This window comes from Pristiophorus japonicus, chromosome 8 (genome assembly GCF_044704955.1).
Source record: "Pristiophorus japonicus isolate sPriJap1 chromosome 8, sPriJap1.hap1, whole genome shotgun sequence".
Taxonomy (NCBI): domain Eukaryota; kingdom Metazoa; phylum Chordata; class Chondrichthyes; family Pristiophoridae; genus Pristiophorus; species Pristiophorus japonicus.
Genome location: NC_091984.1, coordinates 92,208,444 through 92,232,595, shown reverse-complemented (window position 1 = coordinate 92,232,595; position 24,152 = coordinate 92,208,444). Strand labels below are relative to the sequence as shown.

The window sequence follows — 24,152 nt, the reverse complement described above, 5'->3', positions numbered from 1 at the left end:
AGACCTGATCTTGCCATCACTACAACGGAGTGTGCGTGTAATCTGACGTTTAAAGCAACAAAATGAAAAAGAGCAAGAAAGCAGTCCAACACTGTCTACTATTGATTTGTTGTTAAAACAGGGAATTATCCGCACTGGCACTTTTACCACTAATTCTCCACCCTGGCCAGTTAAGAAACCAAATAGTTGGTGTCTAACAATTGATTATCGCAAGCTTAATTCAGTAACCCCAGCTTGTGCCCTGTTGTTCGAGAGACCCCCAATCTTCTGTCCCAAATTCCACTAGGTAGCTGTTCCTTCTCCACCGTTGACATTTCAAATGGGTTCTGGAGTTCTCCTGTTCAGGCAGAGGATCAGTATAAATTTGCCTTCATCTTTGAAGATCAAAGTTATACATGGACATGCTTGCCTCAAGGTTTTCACAATGCCTCGACTATATTCCACAAACGGATGGCTCAGGCACTTGCACCTTTCTCGAGACCCGATTGTCTGCTGCAATATGTCGACAATCTTTTGTTTGCTACACCTGACAGACTCATTGAACTAATGGAGGAGTTACTGGACCTTCTTCCGAAGGCTGGACTAAAAATTAATCCAAAGATGACACGATTGTTACAGCCAGAAGTGATATTTTTGGGGTTACTGTGGGATGGAAGGGGTTTAGTCCGGACCAGCATAAGATTGATGTGATTCAGCGTTTACCATTGCCTGCATCCAAAACCACACTTCATTCCTTCTTGGGTTTGGGTAAACCATCTCCAGTTTATTACCAGATTTGCAGAGCTGGCCAAACCCCTATATGAACTATTAAAGGGCAAAGAGGATTCTGTGGCACGTGATTGGACAGCCGAACATACCACAGCTGTGTCCCTCCTTAAAACTGCTGATATAAGAACATAAGAAAAAGGAGCCCCTCGAGCCTGCTCCGCCATTTAATACGATGATGGCCTATCCGATCATGGACTCAGGTACACTTCCCTGCCCGCTCCCCATAACCCCTTATTCCCTTATCGGTTAAGAAACTGTCCATCTCTGTCTTAAAGTTATTCAATGACCCATCTTCCACAGCTCTGAGGCAGCAAATTCCACAGATCTACAATCCTCAGAAGAAATTCCTTCTCATCTCAGTTTTAAATGGGCAGTCACACATGCTACATGCCTGTCCTGACCAAGACAAGACTTTCCACCTGGAGGTGGGATCCACAGATCAGAGTCTTGCTGTCGTTCTGTACCAAGAGGTACATAATAAACTTATGCCAATTGCGACACCTCTTGCATTTTGACTTGCGTGGAGACGAATTGCATTGTGTGTGAGCGACATCTGCGGGCCACTTTTTGGGCGGTTGAACACCACGTTCATTACCGGGTTGAACAAAATAATCATCCACAGCCCCCACACTCCTTTGAATCTTCTACTCAAACCAGGGGACATTTTGGTCTCCTCCGCTCGACTCAGTCATTGGACTCTTCTGTTAACTCAAGACATTTGGAAATAACAGACAACTCTATTACTTCTGCTCCTACTGTACATGGGGGGGGGGGGGGGGGGGAAAAGAGAGTCAAGAAGGCCCACTTCCACCACTGAAGTTCGACCATCTCCCCAACTCTGTTAAGTGACGCCTAGGAAGTCTATTTTGATGGAGCATCCTATCACAGGGATGGAAAGAGCCTTACTGTATTTGCAGTAGTTATGCCTGATCGAGAACTTAAGTATAAATGCATTTCCCACTCTGCTCAATATGCTGAAGTTGCAGTCCTTGTGACAGTGATCCAAATTACCCATGATATACCTGTCAATGTTTGGTCAGATAGTGCCTATGCGATTAACAGTTTGTTATCTTTATCGCTGTATGCTCAGAATAATTTTTGTATTGTTGATGGTAAGACCCTGCTCCATGCAGACCTCTTTGCTTCTCTTTGGGACTCTAAGTTCACATCCAGCTCTTGTTTTTGTTGGTAAGGTGAAGTCCCACTCACATTCTTCTAACGTACACACCCAGGGTAACTCACAGGCAGATCGTGCTGAAAAGGACGCCGCAGTTAACAGTGACCTCTGGCAAGCCCCTACTCCTCCCTCAAGGTAGTCTCGAGTATCCCAGGTGGGGACATCAACCTCCCTTTCCTCCAGTCCAGTTATTGCATGGCATCAAAATGAATGTCCGTTACCTCAGCCCGTTCCATGGGCTACAGACACACAATTGGCTCCGGATCAGTCTGGGGAAGCTGTGCCCGTTAATGTACAATCCCCGCTTGCGGTAGCTATCGTCCGATCTCCCAGTTGTCTGTGTTCCCCATTCATGGCACCCGACATTTTTGATCTCCTTCACGCACACCCGGTAGGAGGACACTATTCAGTTGAACTGTTCAGAAGCTATGGAAATTTGCATTGTATCCTGATTGTGTGACGGATGATACTCGGAGTGAATCGTTGCTTGCCCTATTTACAGCACAATCCAAGTGCCCACACTAATCGAGCACTGTTGCATAGTTCCCCTCCTCCTGCTGGGATATGGACCCACCTTCAAATTGATTTTATAGGGCCCTTACCTACAGGACCTTCTGGTTTTCAGTATTGTCTGGTTATAGTTGATAAATTTACTAAATGAAGGGAGGCTTTTCCATGTAAAACAAACACAGCATTGACAGCGGCTCGACTTTTATTTGGCGAGATGATCGGCAGGTGGGGAGCGCCGATCCAAGTTGATGGCAATCAAGAACCACACTTTGTCGCCTAAATTTTTACCGAACTACAACGGATAATGGGTACCTCACATGAACTTCATATCGCCCATCACCCACAATCATTTGGAGTGGTGGAAAGAGGAAATCAAACTCTGAAAACTATGTTAAAGAAATTTTGTGCAGATCACCCCAACAAATGGTCCAGTATGTTGCCAATGTGTCTAATGATGATTAGATCCACCCCGCATAGTACAACGGGTATCTCGCCCTACCAGGCTATGACCGGGTGACTAATGCCAATGGCAGCCCATCTGTTAACCCTTTCAGCCACACCCTTAGTACAGGGAATTGCCAACCAAAAATGACTTGAAACGGTGGTAGAGAACATGGAACAAACCAACATGTGCATAGCTACACAAACAGGCAATTCAAAAAGCCAGGCAAAGAAATACTTCGACTAGAAAGTTCAACCATTTGAGTATCGAGTGGGAGGTGCTGTAATGGTACTAAACTACGGGAAGAGGCAACATTGCTTCGAACCAAAGTGGAATGGCCCCTTTCTGGTTATTGACAGGACCAGTCCTTCGGTTTATCAGGTGCAATTCCCTGGGTAAAATGAGGACCACCAAGGTGGCTAAATGGTACCATATCAATCTGTTGAAAACTGTGAAAGAATAAATATTACATATTTTACCTTACAGAACCAGTTAAGAATGATAATGAAAAATGTAACACTGCATTAGTTATCGAACCCTGCTGCTGGAGGTCATCATGTACATAAGACACTCAAACGTGTCTCCAATCTATCTACGAACTGGGTGGAATATTACAATCAAACCAATGGCGAGGGTATATCATGTCGAGTTTTGAAGGAAATATGCAAAGCTGGAAGAAGTAGTACCTCCCAGAAATACTTGGTTAAAATGCAGCAAGACAATGCGCAAATTGAGAAAGCAATGAGCAAGTTAGGGGACCACAACTGGTGGGAAGTAGCCTATAATGCTCATCAGCATCCCTGGGCACGAATGGCATCAGCAGCCCTAGTAACTGCTCAATGCCTGGTCTTAATAGTTCTAATTATGCCATGTTATCTGAGATGCTTCACACGTCGATTGAACCATCGTACCACCTGACGCCGCCTAAGGAATAGAATGTTCGAAGATCAAGCCCTGAAATCTGCCACCAAGCTCATGGTCTACAGGGCTGTAGTGATACCTGCCCTCCTGTATGGCTCAGAGACATGGACCATTTACAGTAGACACCTCAAATCGCTGGAGAAATACCATCAACGATGTCTCCGCAAGATCCTGCAAATCCCCTGGGAGGACAGACGCACCAATGTTAATGTCCTCGATCAGGCCAATATCCCCAGCATCGAAGCACTGACCACACTCGACCAGCTTCGTTGGGTGGGCCACATTGTTCGCATGCCTGACACAAGACTCCGAAAGCAAGCGCTCTACTACATGACAAGCGAGCCCAAGGTGGGCAGAGGAAACATTTCAAGGACACCCTCAAAGCCTCCTTGATAAAGTGTTTCTGGGAGGTACTACTTCTTCCAACTTTGCATATTTCCTTCAAAACTTGACATGATATACCCTCGCCATTGGTTTGATTGTAATATTTCACCCAGTTCGTAGATAGATTGGAGACATGTTTGAGTGTCTTATGTACATGATGACCTCCAGCAGCAGGGTTCGATAACTGATGCAGTGTGTTACATGTTTCATTATCATTCTTAACTGGTTCTGTAAAGTAAAATATGCAATATTTATTCTTTCACAGTTTTCAACTGATCGATATGGTACCATTTAGCCACCTTGGTCCTCCCCTTTTACCCAGGGAATTGCACCTGATAAACCGAAGGACACCTGGGGGTCCCTAGCCAAAGACCCAAGTGGAGGAAGAGCATATGGGGGGGCGCTGAACACAAGAGTCTTGGCGCGACAGCATGCAGAAACCAAGCGCAGGCAACAGAAGGTGCATGCGGCAAACCAGACTCCCCACCCACCCTTTCCTTCAACGACTGTCTGTCACACCTGTAACAGAGACCGTAATTCCCATATTGGTCTGTTCAGTCACCTAAGAACTCACGTTTGGAGTGGAAGCAATTCTTCCTCGATTTCGAGGGATTGCCTATGGTGATGATGATGATGATGATGACGACCAATACTCAAGTTGGCAAGGTTGGAACAGAGTCGAAAATCAGAGGTTGAAATAGAGTTTTCTCCCTCTCAAGGTGGGGACTGTTGGAAATTAAAGATGCTTAAAAATGTTTATGGTTAAGCGTTTAAAACTGCAACGCGAAGAATGTTGTGTTTAAATGGTTATGTTCGAATTGCAGACGAAAAGTCTCCTTGGACCAGATAGATACTTGGAAGTGCTAATGTTTTGGTTTCATATGGAGGGTATAAGTACTATATACAATCTCCCTGTTGCTAAGAAATTATCTGTTGTTGTTAACTTAAGACTTCAACCTTGTTTATGTATTTTATGTATAATGCTAAGGTAGGATTTGAAGTTAGATTAACAGAACTGCTTGCGAAGATAATGGAAGGAAGTTGGCGTAAACACAAGGCAGTTTGCTACGTCGTAAAGAAGGTAAGGACCGGCTGATGTGAGAAAGCTCTGCTTTAGGCCTCATAGTTGAAAGGGAAGATGACTAGGCCTTGTACTGATTATACCCGAGAAAGATGAAACAAATTCCACAGGAAGGCTTTTACGGAATGTATTAACAAGACGTGGTCAAAATCATAATACATCTTTAGGGTGGGCTTTGTTTCAAGAATCAAGACAAAGAATTCAAAGTCCCATTGGATATTGAGATTTTACGGGAATTTCTATAGGTCAAAAGGTCTTGTCAAAAGGCCCAGTTCAGGCCCATCTCTAAAAATAGAATAAAAGTGACCTCCTAAAAGCTTGTCCTCACAGACAGGAGAGAGAGGAGGCTCACAGACAGAAGAGAGAGATAGAAGGAGGCTCTAGACAAAAGGAAAAGAATTGCTCACGTGTTTCAACCGTCTGTCTGATCGGATCGGTATCAGCTACTTGTCACGGTCATATGTTTTTGCTGTATAACTAATGTGTTATATTCCATCTTAAACTCTGATTAAACACAATATATCCACCATATTGGTTTGCACTCGAACCTGATGACCAGAGATAGCCGTAAAGAGGTTATTTCTAACAGAGGTAAGTACAGGACTGGACTCCACTGTGCTATCTCTCTGACCAAATAATCTGTTCACACTCCTGCCCAAGATCACACAGTATCACATAGGTAAGGTGCTGGAGGGCTGCAAAAACGAATAAAATCATAGACCAGCATGGTTCAATATCCTGGAGGAAGTGTTTGATTGCCTTAAAATGCATGTCATGCATTGTACATGCTGTGGCTCTGTGACAGCGCTCTTGCCTTAGAGTCCAAAGGTCTTGGATTCAAGTCCAACTCAAGAAATTTGAGCACAAAATCTAGGTTGACACTTGAGTGTCAGTACGGAGGGAATGGTGTACTGTTGGAGGTGCCATCTTTTGGATGAGAAGTTAAACTGATGCCTCGACTGCCCTCTCAGGTGGATGTAAAAGATCCCATGGCACAATTTCAAAGAAAAGCAGGGGAGTTCACCTCGGTGTCATGATCAACATTTATCCCTCAAACAACACCTAAAACAGATGATCTTGTCATTATCTCTTTGCTGTTCATGGGATCTTGTTGTGCTCAAAGTGGCTGTCGCATTTGCAACATTACAGTGAATACACTCCAAAAAGATGTAATTGGCTGTAAAATGTTTTGGGGCATCCCAAGATCTTGAAAGGTGTTATATAAATGCAAGTCTTTCTTTTTCTTTACTAGAAGCTAATGCATATTAATTTATTAGGCAGGGTTAAGTTCAGTTTCATCCACCGGCCCCCAAACATATATATTTTTCTCTCGATTAACTTTTTCTAATAAGTTGACTTTAATCAATCCCGATTTTCATTTTGACAGATTGTACCATCTACAGCTGTACAATCCTCACCTGAGGTATCGGAACACTCCAGTGAGTCAAGTTTAAGGGCATCAAACACCTCAAAGTCAGATTTCTTCACTTGAATAATGTTATTGATTGTCCCGAGCTGACTGGTTGTCACTGGCTGAGAAGAAAAAAAAATTAAGATAGACAGTACAGGTATTGCATTTCTTCACAGTTAAAATACATGCTCTGGGTTCTCATCATATTGTAAAAATATTTTGCCTTTTACTAGCGATTTTTGTGGAAAATCATGTTATGCCAGATTCCTCTTGCCCTATTTTCCAACAATTATATATTGCTTCTTAAATAACAGATCATAGGATTTACATCACAGGATGAGGCTATTTGGTACAACAACTGTGCTTTCCCCATATATTTTTACATTCCCTATTTTAAAATATTTATCCAATTCTTTTTTAAATAATAGTCTCTGCCTCAATTGTAATAAAAGTATTCCATGTTCTAATGGAAGGGAAGAAGGGACCAAGTATAACGTAGCCAAGTTTGCTGACGATACAAAGATGGGAGGTAAAGCAATGTGTGAGGAGGACACAAAAAAACTGCAAAAGGACATAGACAGGTTAAGTGAGTGGGCAAAAATTTGGCAGATGGAGTATAATGTTGGAAAGTGTGAGGTCATGCACTTTGGCAGAAAAAAAAAATCGAAGAGCAAGTTATTATTTAAATGGAGAAAAATTGCAAACTGCTGCAGTACAGCAGGATCTGGGGGTCCTGGTGCATGAAACATAAAAGGATAGTATGCAGGTACAGCAAGTGATCAGGAAGGCCAATGGAATCTTGGCCTTTATTGCAAAGGGGATGGAGTATAAAAGCAGGGAAGTCTTGCTACAATTATACAGGGTATCGGTGAGGACACACCTGGAGTACTGCATACAATTTTGGTTTCCATATTTAAGAAAGGATATACATGCTTTGGAGGCAGTTCAGAGAAGGTTCACTAGGTTGATTCCGGAGATGAGTGGGTTGACTTATGAGTAAAGGTTGAGTAGGTTGGGCCTCTACTCATTGGAATTCAGAAGAATGAGAGGTGATCTTATTGAAACGTATAAGATTATGAGGGGGCTTGACGAGGTGGATGCAGAGAGGATGTTTCCACTGATAGGAGAGACTAGAACTAGTGGGCATAATCGTAGAATAAGGGGCCGCCAATTTAAAATTGAGATGGAGGAATTTCTTCTCTCAGAGGGTTGTAAATCTGTGGAATTCGCTGCCTCAGAGAGCTGTGGAAGATGGGTCATTGAATAAATTTAAGACAGAGACAGACAGTTTCTTAACCGATAAGGCAATAAGGGGTTATGGAGAGGGAGCAGGGAAGTGGACCAGAGTCCATGATCGGATTAGCCATGATCATATTAAACGGTGGAACATGCTCGAGGGGCCATATGACCTACTCCTGCTCCTATTTCTAATGTTGTCAATAAGTATTTGAAAGATTTTTTCTAATTGCCTCTTCATTCTTCTAGTAATAATCCTAAAGTATGCCCCTTTTGCAAATTCATCATCCAACAGAAACAATCTTTCACAGTTAAGAAAAAAATACCCATTTTTAAAACCTTTTTGCCTAATTTTTAACCTCTCCTTCCTGGTATTATTTTATAAACCCAATGAATCTTCTTTGCACCTTTTCCATGACTGTAATACCTTTCCTATAATGGAGTGCCCAAAACTGCATGCAATACTCCAATTGTGGCCTATCCAATGTCTTGTACAATTCAACATTACTTCATTGCTTTTATATTCAATGCCCTTATGTCTAAAACCCAGAATCCCATTGTCTTATTCATGACTTTCTGCCTGTGCTCTTACCTTTCAAGATCCATGTACCTGCATCCATGGATCTCTGATCTTCCACTCTGTTAAAGAGTCTAACCAATTGGGGCATACTTCCCAAAAAGTAAGGCCTCACAATTCTCTGCACTGAAGTGGATCTGTGTGTATCTGCCCATTCTTCTAAACTGTCTATGTTCTCCTGTAAGAGCTTGCACTCTTCCTCACAATTGCCATGCCCTCTAGTTTGGTATCATCAGCAAACGTTGATGTTATTCCTCGTGCCATGTCCAAATCATTTATATAAATGGAAAACATCTCAAAGCATGAAGAAAATGAGTTGGGGGCATGGACGGAAGAGATCATTCAGGACACAAGTGATGGGCATGTGGGACGTGCTGAAGTGGAGGCAGACGGTGAGATAGCATCAGAGAAAAAAAATCTTCAGGGTGATAAAGATGTGGATATTTCTAACTTTTCTTCACAACTCAATTCATCGGACACTAGGCATCAGCCTCCTGGCTCTTCTCTGCACCACTTCCAGAGCTTGAATGTTTCCATTGTGCCTCGGTGACCAGAAATGAAAACGGTATTCAGGTACAGCCACAACATAGGAAAGGTGGTGGAAAGTGAGATCTACAAGCAAGGAAGCAAGGAAAAGGTGCTAGAGGAATACAATGCTAGGTCAAGATGAGATCTGGAAATGGATGCCCATTTGTGGCAAGAATGTCCAATCAATGTAAAGAATTACATCAGTTCTGGGCAAGGTCAACTGGAAGCTGAAGTGAAGCTGCTCAACTCCTAGGGTGAATCAGACAATGTTCAGCTTTCCTTCCTGATATAAACACATCCTGCAGGCATAACACAAAGCAATGGAGATAAAAGCTATGGAAATAATGATCCACAGCCTTGTCCATCCCTCACTCTCAACCAATGAGGGATGAAAAATCTGCTACTAAAAGACTACAAGAATCTTGCAGGTTATACCAAGAGTGTACAAATAGTCCATCTAAAAATGTCCAGCAAGAGAAGGAAACGTTTAAACATGCACAAAGTATCTATCCAAGGCTTTGCGATTTTTAGATGGCATACCTTTAAACTATCTACTGTGGAAGTTGCCATTCTTAAAAATCCAGCATTGGTTTTACTGAGGAATATTTGAGGGAAGCATTAGGATTGGGCTGGTATCAATGTGAAACAAGATAGGCAATAGATAATTATGAGGCCTCTTCTTCATCATCGAATTAAAATGTCCTTGGTTTTAAATATTGGCTTCTGAAATTGTTCTGCAAAGTTGGAGGACTGCAAACATAGAAAATAGGTGCAGGAGTAGGCCATTCAACCCTTCGAGCCTACACCACCATTCAATAAGATCATGGCAGATCATTCCTTCAGTACCCCTTTCCTGCTTTCTCTCCATATCCCTTGATCCCCTTAGCCGTAAGGGCCATATCTAACTCCCTCTTGAATATATCCAATGAACTGGCATCTACAACTCTCTGCGGCAGGGAATTCCACAGGTTAACAACTCTGAGTGAAGAAGTTTCTCCTCATCTCAGTCCTAAACAGCCTGCCCCTTCAACAAGCTTCAAAAAGTCTTATCGGAGCTAAATGTGAAAGTGTATGGTGGGAAAAATTTGTCCCCTTAGCTCTGTCCGTTAGCGCCAGTAGATGGCACTAATGTGGTGTTGAGACCAGTACTGACAGGGAGAGGTAAATCCAGCACCGCACACCAAATTGGACCCCCCACCCCCCCAATAGCAACAGTTATTGCCAGGGACCTCAATGCCAAGGAGATCGTGACATCAGTGAGTGTGCAACGCTCACTGAACGCCCAATTTCCAAAAGGACGCCTTTATTTGTATTGCCAAAATGGCCGCCATGCTCCATCCTTTGGTTCCCTTGGAGAATAAGCCACACTCTGAAGTTTCACAGGAATGTGTCATTGGAACCACCCATCCCAAGGTCTCACTGACTTTGCAAATTGTAACTCAATCCACTTTGACTTGCTAAAGCGACAGAGGACAGAGCTCCCCAGATGACAGCAAGGGCCAGCCAAAGTCCCGTACCCCAATCCAAGAGCATGTCTCCCCAGCCAAAGTGCCTTATCCCAGTCCAAGTATATCCCTTATATCCCTCCCCCAGCCGAAGTGCCTTACCCCAGTACAAGTGCATCCTTACTTACCCCCCACCCCCCCATAGATGGGGCATTGTGTACAGATTGTTAACAGGTTTATTGGGTATGAAGTGAATAGTGACAGTGTCGTAACTTCTGGATATCAACCACTCCAATGATGTCACTTGTAGAGGGTTGGACGAACGTGATCCATCTACCCCGAGTTCCTTTTCTCCCCAGTGAGCCTCTCTTCCCCCTTTCCCCCCCACACCTCCAACCTTGCTCTCTCCACCGCCCCCCCCCAGCTTTCTCTCTCTCTCTCTCTCTCTCTCTCTCTCTCTCTCTCTCTCTCTCTCTCTCTCTCTCCCCCCTCCCACCCAGCTCTCTCTCTCCTCTCTTCCCCACTCACCAAAGCTCTCTCTCCTCTCTCCCCTTCCCCTCCCAAGCTCCCTCTCTCCTCCACCCAAGCTCTCTCTCTTCCCCCACCCCCACCCAAAGCTCTCTCTCTTCCCCCACTCCAAACTCACTCTCCCCACCCCCAAAACAAGCTCTCTCCTCTCTTCCCCCCGCCAGCTCTCTCTCTCCTCTTTCCCCCCCCACCAAGCTCTCTCTCGCCTGTTTACCCCCACCCCCCAGCACACTCTCTCCTCTCGCTTTCTCCCCTCCCCCCACAAGCTCGCGCTCTCTTCCCCACCACCCCTCTCCCCAAGTTCGCTCTCTCCTCCCACCCCCCGCCTCCCCAAGCACTCTCTCCACCATACCCCTCCAAGCTCTCCGTCTCCACCCCCCGTTGCCCGCCAAAAGCTCTCTCTCCCCTCCCGCAAAAAAGCTCTCCTCCCCCCACAAGCTCTCCTTCCCTCTCCCCCACCCCCCCCCCCCCAAAAAGTGCTTTCTCGCTTTCTCCCCACTCCCCGCCCCACCCCCCCCCCCGTTTCTCTCTCTCTCTCTCTCTCCCCCCCAGGCTCGCTCTCTAACCCGGCCGTCTGCCGCGGCTCTGGGCCTGGTTGGAGGCTCGCTGCTCAGCGGGACGGCCAGTCGGCGGTCGGTCGGAGGAGCAGCAGCTCGGTCGAAGAACCCATGGAGCAACTGATCGCAGGGTCCCACTTCCGGGTCAGGGGCCACTTCCACGCCCAGGACCTCCGCCATCGGGCCCAGGCCGGCCCGAGGGGGGGGGGAAAGCGAGTCGGAGCCTCAGGTCCTGGTCCTCGGCACCACGCGCATGGAATGATTCGGGCTGGGAGGGGGCGGGGCTTGTCGCCTGTCGGTCAAAAAAGTGCAGTACGGGCAGTGGGAGGCAGGGCTGGACAGACAGCTGTCTGTCAAAAAAAATGCAGCACAAATTGTTAGCCCCTTTCCAAAATTGCTTTTAGCCACTTACCTCACCGCCTGGAGTAAACACAGACAGAGAGAGCTGGTGTCTAGCACCAGGAAGGCAGCTGCAGGGACATATTTAAAGGGATCATCAGTGATCACTTGCATCCGTCAGGTTATTGCAGTTTCAGTTGCTTTTTGTTAGTTTCAGCTACTGCAATAGTTTCATCGAGTAGTTTCAAGGTTTTTTTGTATCAAAAGTCTCGTGGCAAATGCAAAGTAGCTATATTTATTCCTCAAACATTCAAATTGCATCACTTGGTAAGATTAATGGGGGCATGCCACCTCGCCCTCCAGGATCTATGGCGGAGGGAGCACAGGCAGCAAGACAAGAATTTGAACACAGGGGAGGAGGACGAGGGTAAGGATGACGAAGACGAGGAACGGGAGGAAGGGAGGAAGCAGCTAGCTGGACAATCGGGCTTTCGGATGGGCCGTCCGTGATGTGATGTGCCACCTCCCTCCACATCGTGTGGCAGACCTGTGGCGAGATCCTCCTGCCAGTTGGTGGGTACAGGACTGCTCACATTCTCTCCAGCACTACAACCATTGCCTCCAAAGTTTCAAGGGAAAATCTGCTGGCTCTCTTCCTGGGGTGATCTGCCATGAGGATTTGTAAATAAGTGCTCCTTCTCCTTATGATTGTTGAGGCAGCTGCACAGCCAACAATGCTGAGAATGAGGTGCTGCAACATCAATGAACATCCCCTTTAAATAGTGAAAAAAGCCTGTGGTAATCATAAGTTGCGATTAGACTGCACCCGATATTGGTCCAGCCTTTCAGTGTAATGCCAATGAGCTTGGATTTTGAGACTTGAATTAAGACTCCAATCATTTTATTGAGCAGTGAGGATGAATTTTGCATGCAGACTGGAGCATTTTTGCCTGGTACTAATTCACTATATTTTGTCCTAACACTGCCCATTCCTTGGATATAAATGAATTTCTAGCCCATGAAATGTTTTAAACACTATAAAGAGATTTCTGCTTTGACCGTTGATATTTGCCGAACTTAATTATTTTATATTACTCAGTTTCTACTGATGGCTCTACAAGTTTTTGAGCCATTCAAACCGAAAGGTACCAGGGTCAATCCTGGTTCAAAGCTGAGTCAGCCGATCTCAACTGGCAGTACCAGGATTACTACGATTGGCCTCAGTGGAGAAGGAAGAAATCCACTAGGGCTCCTAGTGCTGAAGCTATACAGCGACTCCTGCTGAAAGTACACACATGTGGATGGCATGATCAAATAACCTGCTGACATTCAAGACTTGCACAGAAAACTGGCAAGAAAACAAATACCCAATCTACAATACATATGTAAAATGAATGCCTTTCACAATGTTGCTTCTCTCCCCCCCCTTATAATATTGTAGGTTACAAATACAAGATTTATAAAACTTAATAAAAAGTTAAATGAGTACTTACCTCTGAAGGGTCATGAGCCCACTGCCCATCTACAAAGAACTTGTATTGGTGTTCTCCTTCTGGCAGATCAAGGATAGCAATAAAGTCATTATGGCTGCAAAAAGATAGAAATGCTAAGTTGCACTATCCAAGACTATCAAAACACAATTATCTTTTCTTTTTGGTCTTCTCAATTTTCTCCCTTCCCCTCCTGAAAGCATTGACTCCCTTATAGAGGTGCAGTTCCAAGCAGAAAAGACACAATTCAGTTTCACATCATTGACCATTGTGGCACAGAGTGGCTATTTTTCCATCACGTTTTACTTCCGGACTACACCATGAGAGGAAAACAGCCTCAGAGCCAAAGCCACTTATATGTGGTTGTGGATTAAGCAGTTAGTAACAAGACATCCTAGAGCACAGTGTTACAATGTGTGTTTCTTACAAATACTTTTTAACTCATGCTTAATGTAAAATGCAACATTCTATAGGCACGCCCACACTTCCTAATCATTAAAATGTTATCATGTGCCAAATGTGTATGAGATAGTGTGCCACCGGATGAACAATGCACACATACGATTGGATTATGCACCGCAAATAGTAAAGCCATCTCCTACAGACCATACAAAATCAATGGGAAATGACATGCGGACAGACCATATAGTTAAGGCTAAAAATTACAAGCAGCTTATTGCAATAAGTAAAATTACAGGGAAGCAAAGAAATTAGAAATTAAGTCAGCATATAAAAAATAGCAATAATAGTTTCAGATTCCTTAAAGTACTTATCCACAGCATTAATTTGCTTAGGTGCTATTGCTATACATGGGTTTTTAATGCACCATGAAATTCTATCTTATCACTGTGACATAGAAACATAGAAAATAGGTGCAGGAGTAGGCCATTCGACCCTTCGAGCCTGCACCACCATTCAATATGATCATGGCTGATCATGCAACTTCAGTACCTCATTCCTGCTTTCTCGCCATACCCCTTGATCCTTTTAGCCGTAAGAGCCACATCGAACTCCCTTTTGAATATATCTAACGAACTGGCCTCAACAACTTTCTGTGGTAGAGAATTCCACAGGTTCACAATTCTTTGAGTGAAGAAGTTTCTCCGCATCTCGGTCCTAAATGGCTTACCCTTTGTCCTTAGACTGTGACCCCTGGTTCTGGACTTCCCCAACATCAGGAACATTCTTCCTGCATCTAACCTGTCCAATCCCGTCAGATTTTTATATGTTCCTTTGAGATCCCCTCTCATTCTTCTAAATTCCAGTGAATACAAGCCTAGTCGATCCAGTCTTCCTTTATAGGTCAGTCCTGCCATCCCGGGAATCAGTCTGGTGAACCTTCGCTGCACTCCCTCAATATCAGATTAGGAGACCAAAACTGTACACAATATTCAAGGTGTGGCCTCACCAAGGCCCTGAACAACTGTAGTAAGACCTCCCTTCTCCAATGCTCAAATCCTCTTGCTATGAAGGCCAACATGCCATTTGCCTTCTTTACCGCCTGCTGTACCTGCATGCCAACTTTCAAGGTCTCATTGCAGCTCCCCTTTTCCTAATCTGTCACCATTCAGATAATATTCTACCTTCGTGTTTTAGCCACCAAAGTTGATAACCTCACATTTACATACATTATACTGCATCTGCTATGCATTTGCCCACTCACCTAACCCGTCCAAGTCACCCTGCAGCCTCTTAGCATCCTCCTCACAGCTCACACCGCCACCCAGCTTAGTGCCATTTTCAAACTTGGAGATATTAGAAACATAGAAAATAGGTGCAGGAGTAGGCCATTCGGCCCTTAGAGCCTACACCCACCATTCAATGAGTTCATGGCTGAACATGCAACTTCAGTACCCCATTCCTGCTTTCTCGCCATACCCTTGATCCCCCTAATAGTAAGGACTACATCCAACTCCTTTTTGAATGTATTTAGTGAATTGGCCTCAACAACTTTCTGTGGTAGAGAATTCCACAGGTTCACCACTCTGAGTGAAGAAGTTTCTCCTCATCTCGGTCCAAAATGGCTTACCCTTATCCTTAGACTGTGACCCCTGGTTCTGGACTTCCCCAACATTGGGAACATTCTTCCTGCATCTAACCTGTCTAAACCCATCAGAATTTTAAACGTTTCTACGAGATCCCCTCTCATTCTTCTGAACTCCAGTGAATACAAGCCCAGTTGATCCAGTCTTTCTTGATATGTCAGACCCGCCATCCCGGGAATCAGTCTGGTGAAGCTTCGCTGCACTCCCTCAATAGCAAGTATGTCCTTCCTCAAGTTAAGAGACCAAAACTGTACACAATACTCCAGGTGTGGCCTCACCAAGGCCCTGTACAACTGTAGTAACACCTCCCTGCCCCTGTACTCAAATCCCCTCGCTATGAAGGCCAACATGCCATTTGCTTTCTTCACCGCCTGCTGTACCTGCATGCCAACCTTCAATGACTGATGTACCATTACACCCAGGTCTCGTTGCACCTCCCCTTTTCCTAATCTGTCACCATTTAGATAATAGACTATCTCTCTGTTTTTACCACCAAAGTGGATAACCTCACATTTATCCACATTATACTTCATCTGCCATGCATTTGCCCACTCACCTAACCTATCCAAGTCACTCTGCAGCCTCATAGCATCCTCCTCGCAGCTCACACTGCCACCCAACTTAGTAGATACTACATTTAATCCCCTCGTCTAAATCATTAATGTACAATGTAAACAGCTGGGGCCCCAGCACAGAACCTTGCGGTACCCCACTAGTCACTGCCTGCCATTCTGAAAAGTCCCCATTTACTCCTACTCTTTGCTTCCTGTTTGCCAACCAGTTCTCAATCACGTCAGCACACTATCCCCAATCCCATGTGCTTTAACTTTGCACATTAATCTCTTGTGTGGGACCTTGTCGAAAGCCTTCTGAAAGTCCAAATACACCACATCAACTGGTTCTCCCTTGTCCACTCTACTGGAAACATCCTCAAAAAATTCCAGAAGATTTGTCAAGCATGATTTTCCTTTCACAAATCCATGCTGACTTGGACATATCATGTCACCTCTTTCCAAATGCACTGATATGACATCCTTAATTAATGATTGCATCATTTTACCCACTACCGATGTCAAGCTTACCGATCTATAATTCCCTGTTTTCTCTCCCTCCTTTTTTTAAAAAAAAGTGGGGTTACATTAGCTACCCTCCACTCCATAGGAACTGATCCAAGGTCTATGGAATGTTGGAAAATGACTGTCAATGCATCCGCTATTTCCAAGGCCACCTCCTTAAGTACTCTGGGATGCAGTCCATCAGGCCCTGGGGATTTATCGGCCTTCAGTCCCATCAATTTCCCCAACACAATTTCCCGACTAATAAGGATTTCCCTCAGTTCCTCCTTCTTACTGGACCCTCTGACCCCTTTTATATCCGGAAGGTTGTTTGTGTCCTCCTTAGTGAATACCGAACCAAAGTACTTGTTCAATTGATCTGCCATTTCTTTGTTCCCTGTTATGACTTCCCCTGATTCTGACTGCAGAGGACCTACGTTTGTCTTTACTAACCTTTTTCTCTTTACATATCTACAGAAACTTTTGAAATCCGTCTTAATGTTCCCTGCAAGCTTCCTCTCGTACTCTATTTTCCCTGCCCTAATCAAACCCTTTGTTCTCCTCTGCTGAGTTCTAAATTTCTCCCAGTCCCCGGGTTCACTGCTATTTCTGGCCAATTTGTATGCCACTTCCTTGGCTTTAATACTATCCCTGATTTCCCTTGATAGCCACGGTTGAGCCACCTTCCCTTTTTTATTTTTACGCCAGACAGGGATGTACAATTGTTGTAGCTCATCCATGCGGTCTCTAAATGTCTGCCATTGCCCATCCACAGTCAACCCCTTAAGTATAATTCGCCAATCTATCCTAGCCAGTTCACGCCTCATACCTTCAAAGTTACCCTTCTTTAAGTTCTGGACCATGGTTTCTGAATTAACTGTTTCATTTTCCATCCTAATGTAGAATTCCACCATATTATGGTCACTCTTTTCCAAGGGGCCTCGCACAACGAGATTGCTAATTAATCCTCTCTCATTACACAACACCCAGTCTAAGATGGCCTCCCCCCTAGTTGGTTCCTCGACATATTGGTCTAGAAAACCATCCCTTATGCACTCCAGGAAATCCTCCTCCACCGTATTGCTTCCAGTTTGGTTAGCCCAATCTATATGCATATTAAAATCACCCATGTTAACTGCTGCACCTTTATTGCATGCACCCCTAATTTCCTGTTTGATGCCCTCTCCAACATCACTACTACTGTTTGGAGGTCTGTACACAACTCCCACTAACGTTTTTTGCCCTTTGGTGTTCTACAGTTCTACCCATATAGATTCCACATCATCCAATCTAATGTCCTTCCAAACTATTGCATTAATCTCCTCTTTCACCAGCAATGCTACCCCACCTCCTTTTCCTTTTATTCTATCCTTCCTGAATGTTGAATACCCATGGATGTTGAGTTCCCAGCCCTGATCATCCTGGAGCCACGTCTCTGTAATCCCAATCACATCATATCTGTTAACATTCAATTCCTTCGTCTAAATCATTAATGTATATTGTAAATAGCTGGGGTCCCAGCACTGAACCTTGTGGTACTCCACTAGTCACTGCCTGCCATTCTGAAAAGGACCGGTTTATTCCTACTATTTGCTTCCTGTCTGGCAACCAGTTCTCTATCCATGTCAATACATTACCCCCAATACCATGTGCTTTAATTTTGCAGACTAATCTCTTGTCTGGGACCTCGTCAAAAGCCTTTGGAAAGTCTAAATACACCACATCCACTGGTTCTCCCTTGTCCACTCTACCAGTTACATCCTGAAAAAATTCCAAAAGATTTGTCAAGCATGATTTCCTTTCAATAATATGCTGACTTGGACCGATCCCGTCACTGCTTTCCAAATGCGCTGCTATTACATCTTTAATAATTGATTCCAACATTTTCCCCACTACCGATGTCAGGCTAACCGGTGTATAATTCCGTTATCTCTCTCACTTCTTTTTAAAAAGTGGGGTTACATTAGCTACCCTCCAATCCATAGGAAATGAACCAGAGTCTATAGAATGTTGGAAAATGACCACCAATGCATCCACTATTTCTAGGGCCACTTCCTTAAGTACTCTGGGATGCAGACTATCAGGCCTTGGGAATTTATCGGCCTTTAATCCCATCAATTTCCCCAACACAATTTCCTGACTAATAACGATTTCCTTCAGTTCCTCCTTCTCGCTAGGCCCTCGGTCCTCTAGTATTTCCAGAAGGTTATTTGTGTCTTCCTTAGTGAAGACAGAACCAAAGTATTTGTTCAGCTCTTCTGCCATTTCTTTGTTCCCCATTATAAATTCACCTGATTCTGACTGCAATTGGACCTACATTTGTCTTCACTAATCTTTTTCTCTTCACATATCTATAGAAGCTTTTGCATTCAGTTTTTATGCTCCCTGCAAGCTTATTCTCATACTCTATTTTCCCCATCATAAGAACATAAGAAATAGGAACAGGAGTAGGCCATACCGCCCCTCGAGCCTGCTCCGCTGATCATGGACTCAGCTCCACTGCCCCGCCCACTCCCCATAAGCCCCTATTGCTCAACAAACTCTATTTCTGTCTTAAATTTATTCACTGTCCCAGCTTCCACAGCTCTCCGAGGCTGCAAATTCCACAGATTTACAACCCTCAGAAGAAATTCCTCCTCGTCTCTGTTTTAAATGGGCGGCCCCTTATTCTAAGATCATGCCCTCTAGTTCTAGTCTCCCCCATCAGTGGAAACATCCTCTCTGCATCCACCTTATCAAGCCTCCTCATAATCTTATACGTTTCAATTAAGATCACCTCTTATTCTTCTAAACTCCAATGAGTAGAGGCCCAACCTACTCAGCCTTTCCTCATAAGTCAACCCCCTCATCCCTGGAAACAACTTTGTGAATCTTCTCTGAACTGCCTCCAAAGCAAGTATATCCTTTCGTAAATATGGAAACCAAAGTAATGCAATTGCCAGCAGCTGTTATATTTATTCCCAGTCTGTGCTGCCTCTGGAGACAGACTGTCAATCAAATCAGAGTACAACGATATAAGAGCTGCTTTGATTTCAAGCAGACCATTACACCTCCAGAACCAAGCAACAGTGCAACAATACACAAGAACCTTGCTAATGGGACACACCTTGGTGGGGCAAGCATTGCAGATAACAAGTTTGATTCTCCTTGAAGTCGGAAACTCACATACATTGTCTAAGAAAACAATCCAGTTTTGGCCTAACAGGAGGCTGTTTACAAGCAATTGATAGGATGACATGTCTTGTTCTACTTTCAAGTGGGCATCATCACTTTAGACATCATACCATTGGGGAGGATATCCTGGCACCTGACATGTACCTAGCAAGGATTTCAACCTATGTACATCAGTTGTTTAATGATCCACAGTATTCCTAATAAGTAGGATGATCCTAACTGAACAAACAGTAAACCTACCAGTGCTCCGCATTATTAAACTGTGAAGTATTATACTTATGCAGCATCTGTATGCTGACTTGGGGCTCCCTAGGCTTTAGCTACTGGCAACTTCCACCCAGGTTTTCAAGACTTAGATCATAGGGGTGTATTCCTACAGGGTGAGAAATGTACTCTACAAATGGAAACTCAAATTGTGTGAGTTTCTCAATAGTTTTATTTGGAGACTCAAACATGGTGATGGATTTCCAAGCAAGTCAGACCTCCAACTCATCAAAATTAAAATAAAACCCAAGAGAGCTTCGATATGGAAACCTTCCCTTCTGTACAAGAATCTGAAAGTATGGTTTTCAGCTAGTTATAAACTGCATATATTTTACCTTTTAATAAGTGGGATCTTGGTATTCCAGTTGTTGAAAGATCCAGATATGAATACTTCTTTTCCTCCACCTATCCAGCGGATGACTGTGGGCCGAGCTTGCTTAGGCAATTTTACAGGCTCATCTATGTCAGGTTGCCAGGACACAAATTCCTTATCGGTGAGAGGCTAAAATATCAAAACACATGTGAGGAGGTAACAATGGAGAAAAGTTAAACGTAGAAATACAATTTCTATACAGCTGTATGGTAGCAACAGAGCATTTTTAGAGAGTTAGGTTAGAATGTCAGCCAACAGTGAAGGAGATGTTCTTGTTGTGTATATTAGATGTCATAAAGCTGAAAAAGAAAACAATAAAACAGAGATCCCATCAATTTGATGGCTTTTGTCCCCCATCCAAATCAGCTCAAATCATACTGTACTGTGCATAAGAACATAATTGGGAGCAGGAGTAGGCCATTTGGCCCCTTGAGCTTGCTCCACCATTCAGCAAGATCATGGCTTATCTTCTACCTCAACTCCACTTTCCTGCACTATCCCCATATAACCTTGATTTCCTTAATATTAAAAAATATATTGATCTATTGATCAAGAGGTTGGTGTGCAAAATCAAAGCACATGGTATTGGGGGTAATGTATTGACGTGGATAGAGAACTGGTTGGTCGACAGGAAACAGAGAGTCGGGATAAACGGGTCCTTTTCAGAATAGCATGGCAAGAATGTACTAGTGGGGTGCCGCAGGGCTCAGTGCTGGGACCCCAGCTCTTTACAATATACATTAATGATTTAGATAAAGGAATTGAGTGTAATATCTCCAAGTTTGCAGATGACACTAAACTGGGTGGCGGTGTGAGCTGTGAGGAGGATGCTAAGAGGCTGCAGGATGACTTGGACAGGTTAGGTGAGTGGGCAAATGCACGGCAGATGCAGTATAATGTGGATAAATGTGAGGTTATCCATTTTGGGCGCAAAACAACGAAGGCAGATTATCTGAATGGCGGCAGATTAGGAAAAGTGGAGGTGCAACGAGACCTGGGTGTCATGGTTCATCAGTCATTGAAAGTTGGCATGCAGGTACAGCAAGCGGTGAAGGCAGCAAATGGTATATTGGCCTTCATAGCTAGGGGATTTGAGTATAGGAGCAGGGAGGTCTTACTGCAGTTGTTCAGGGCCTTAGTGAGGCCTCGCCAGGAATATTGTGTTCAGTTTTGGTCTCCTAATCTGAGGAAGGACATTCTTGCTATTGAGGGAGTGCAGCGAAGGTTCACCAGACTGATTCCAGGGATGGCTGGACTGTCATATGAAGAGAGACTGGATCAACTGGGCCTTTATTCACTGGAGTTTAGAAGGATGAGGGAATCTCATAGAAACGTATAAGATTCTGACGGGACTGGACAGGTTAGATGCGGGAAGAATGTTCCCGATGTTGGGGAAGTCCAGAACCAGGGGACATAGTCTTAGGATAAGGGGTAGGCCATTTAGGACTGAGATGAGGAGAAATTTCTTCACTCAGAGTTGTTAACCTGTGGAATTCCCTGCTGCAGAGAGTTGTTGATGCCTGTTCATTGGATATATTCAAGAGGGAGTTAGATTTGGCCCTTACGGCTAAGGGGATCAAGGGGTATGGAGAGAAAGCAGGAAAGGGGTACTGAGGGAATGATCAGCCATGATCTTATTGAATGGTGGTGCAGGCTCGAACGGCCAAATGGCCTACGCCTGTACCTATTTTCTATGTTTCTATGTTTGAATATACTCAACGACTGAGCATCCACAGCCTTCTGGGGTCAAGAATTCCAAAGATTCACCACCCTCTGAGTGAAGAACTTTCTCCGCATGTCTGTCCTAAATGGCTGACCCCTTATTCTGAGACTATGACCCCTGGTTCTAGACTCTCCACCCAGGGGAAACATCCTCCCTGCATCTACCCTGTCAAGCCCCTTAAGAATTTTATGTGTTTCAATGAGATCACCTCTTAATCTTCTAAACTCTAGAGAATATAGGCTTAGTCTCCTCAATTTTTCCTCATAAGGCAATCCCCCCATCCCAGGAATCATTCTGGTGAACCTTCGTTGCACTCCCTCTATGGTAAGTATATCCTTCCTTAAGTAAGGAGACCAAAACTGTACACAATGGCCCAGAAATCCCGGCCTCCCTGGGTCCGTACGGATTGCGTACGGACCCGGGAATGCATCACAAAAGCCGGTTTTCAGTGCACATGCGCCGAAAACCAGCTTTTCCGATCTGTCAAGCTTCAGATCCTCCACATCTCGGGAGCGAGGACATTTACAAGGGCAAGATTGCGGTATTTACCCATATCTTGCCCAGCAAATGTTTTCAAAACTCCTGCGCCTGATAAAAGCAAGCGCATTTGCTTTTTGTGGTATATGTCAATAATTTAGATTTGAATATAGGGAGTATGATTCAGAAGTTTGCAGACAACACTAAAATTGGTTGTCTGGTTAATAATGAAGAGGAAAGTCATGGGCTGCAGGAGGATATCTACTGGTCAGGTGGGTAGAGCAGTGGCAAATGGAGTTTAATTCAGAGAAGTGTGAGGTGATGCACTTTGGGAAGGCTAATAAGGAAAGGGTATACACATTAAGCGATAGGCCACTTAATAGGAGTGCTTGTCCACAGATCCCTGAAAGTAGCAGGCCAGATGGATAAGGTGGTTAAGAAGGTATACAAAATGCTTGCCTTTATTGGAGGAGGCATAGAATATAAGAGCAGGGAGGTTATGCTTAAATTGTATAATACTTTGGTTAGGCCACAGCTGGAGTATTGCGTGCAGTTCTGGTCGCCGTATTATAGGAAGGACATGATTGCACGAGAGAGGGTGCAGAGGAAATTTATTAGGATGCTGCCTGGAATGGAGAATCTTAGTTATGAGGACAGACTGGATAGGCTGGGTTTGTTCTCATTGGAACAGAGGAGGTTGAGAGGAGACCTCATTGAGGTGTACAAAATATTGAGGGGCCTGGACATAGTGGATAGTAAGGGTCTATTTCCATTGGTGGAGGGGTCTATTACGAGGGGGCATAGTTTTAAGGTGGTTGGTGGAAGGTTTAGAGGGGATTTGATGGGGGTTTCTTGACGCAGAGAGTTGTGGGGATCTGGAACTCGATGCCTGGAAGATTGGTGGATGCAGAAATCCTCACCACTTTTAAGAGATAGTTGGATGGGCACTTAAAGTGCAGTAACCTGCAGGTTACGGACCTAGAGCTGGTAACTGGGATTAGACTGGATGACCTTTTGTTGGACGGAGCAGATATAAGGGTAAGTACTGCAGGGAATAGAATACGGCCAGGGTGATCTCTTGGACTAGTTTTGATCGCCTGGATGGGTCGGAGAGGATTTTCTCTCCATAAATTGGCGTGGGTTTTTAATCTGGTTTCTGCCTCTCCCATGAGATCACATGGCGTTGGTGTGGAGTATAGAATGTTTTAGTATAAGGGGTGTCGCAGTTGCGGTGAGACGGACTGGTTGGGCTGGGTGCTCTTTGCCTTTCTGTCATTGCTCATAGATTTACATGTAACCTTTAGGGCTGCTGACCAAGGGCCATGTGGTTCTTTGTCGGCCAGCGCGGACATGATGCGCCAGATGGCCTTCTTCCATGTTGTAAATGTCGATGTTTCTATTTCTATAGTCTACTTTTACAGGCGTAAGAGTTTTAAAACACACAAAAACATAAAATAAAATTTTAAAAACACAATGTTAAAAACCCTGCCCACTATGGTAAGTTTATTTTAAACCATAATTCAAAAAACTTTTTTTTTTAATAAAGCGGAATTTCTTTTTCTTTATTAACTTAATTTCAATTAATTTTAATTATGCGAGGTGTGCTTTTTATTTTTATTTTTTTTAAATGGCGTTGTGTGTGTTTGT

General features: G+C 44.2%; 1 protein-coding gene across 1 annotated transcript in view; it reads right to left on the bottom strand.

Annotated features, from left to right (window-relative positions):
• LOC139268628 (5'-AMP-activated protein kinase subunit beta-2-like) overlaps positions 1–24,152 on the bottom strand; it is an 85,333-nt gene that overhangs the window by 33,773 nt on the left and 27,408 nt on the right. Inside the window, exons 3-5 of the mRNA XM_070887088.1 lie at positions 20,268–20,434; positions 13,398–13,491; positions 6,702–6,816 (exon numbers count right to left, since the gene is read on the bottom strand). Coding sequence (XP_070743189.1) covers positions 6,702–6,816; positions 13,398–13,491; positions 20,268–20,434 — 376 coding nt within the window. The remainder of the gene's footprint in view (positions 1–6,701; positions 6,817–13,397; positions 13,492–20,267; positions 20,435–24,152) is intronic.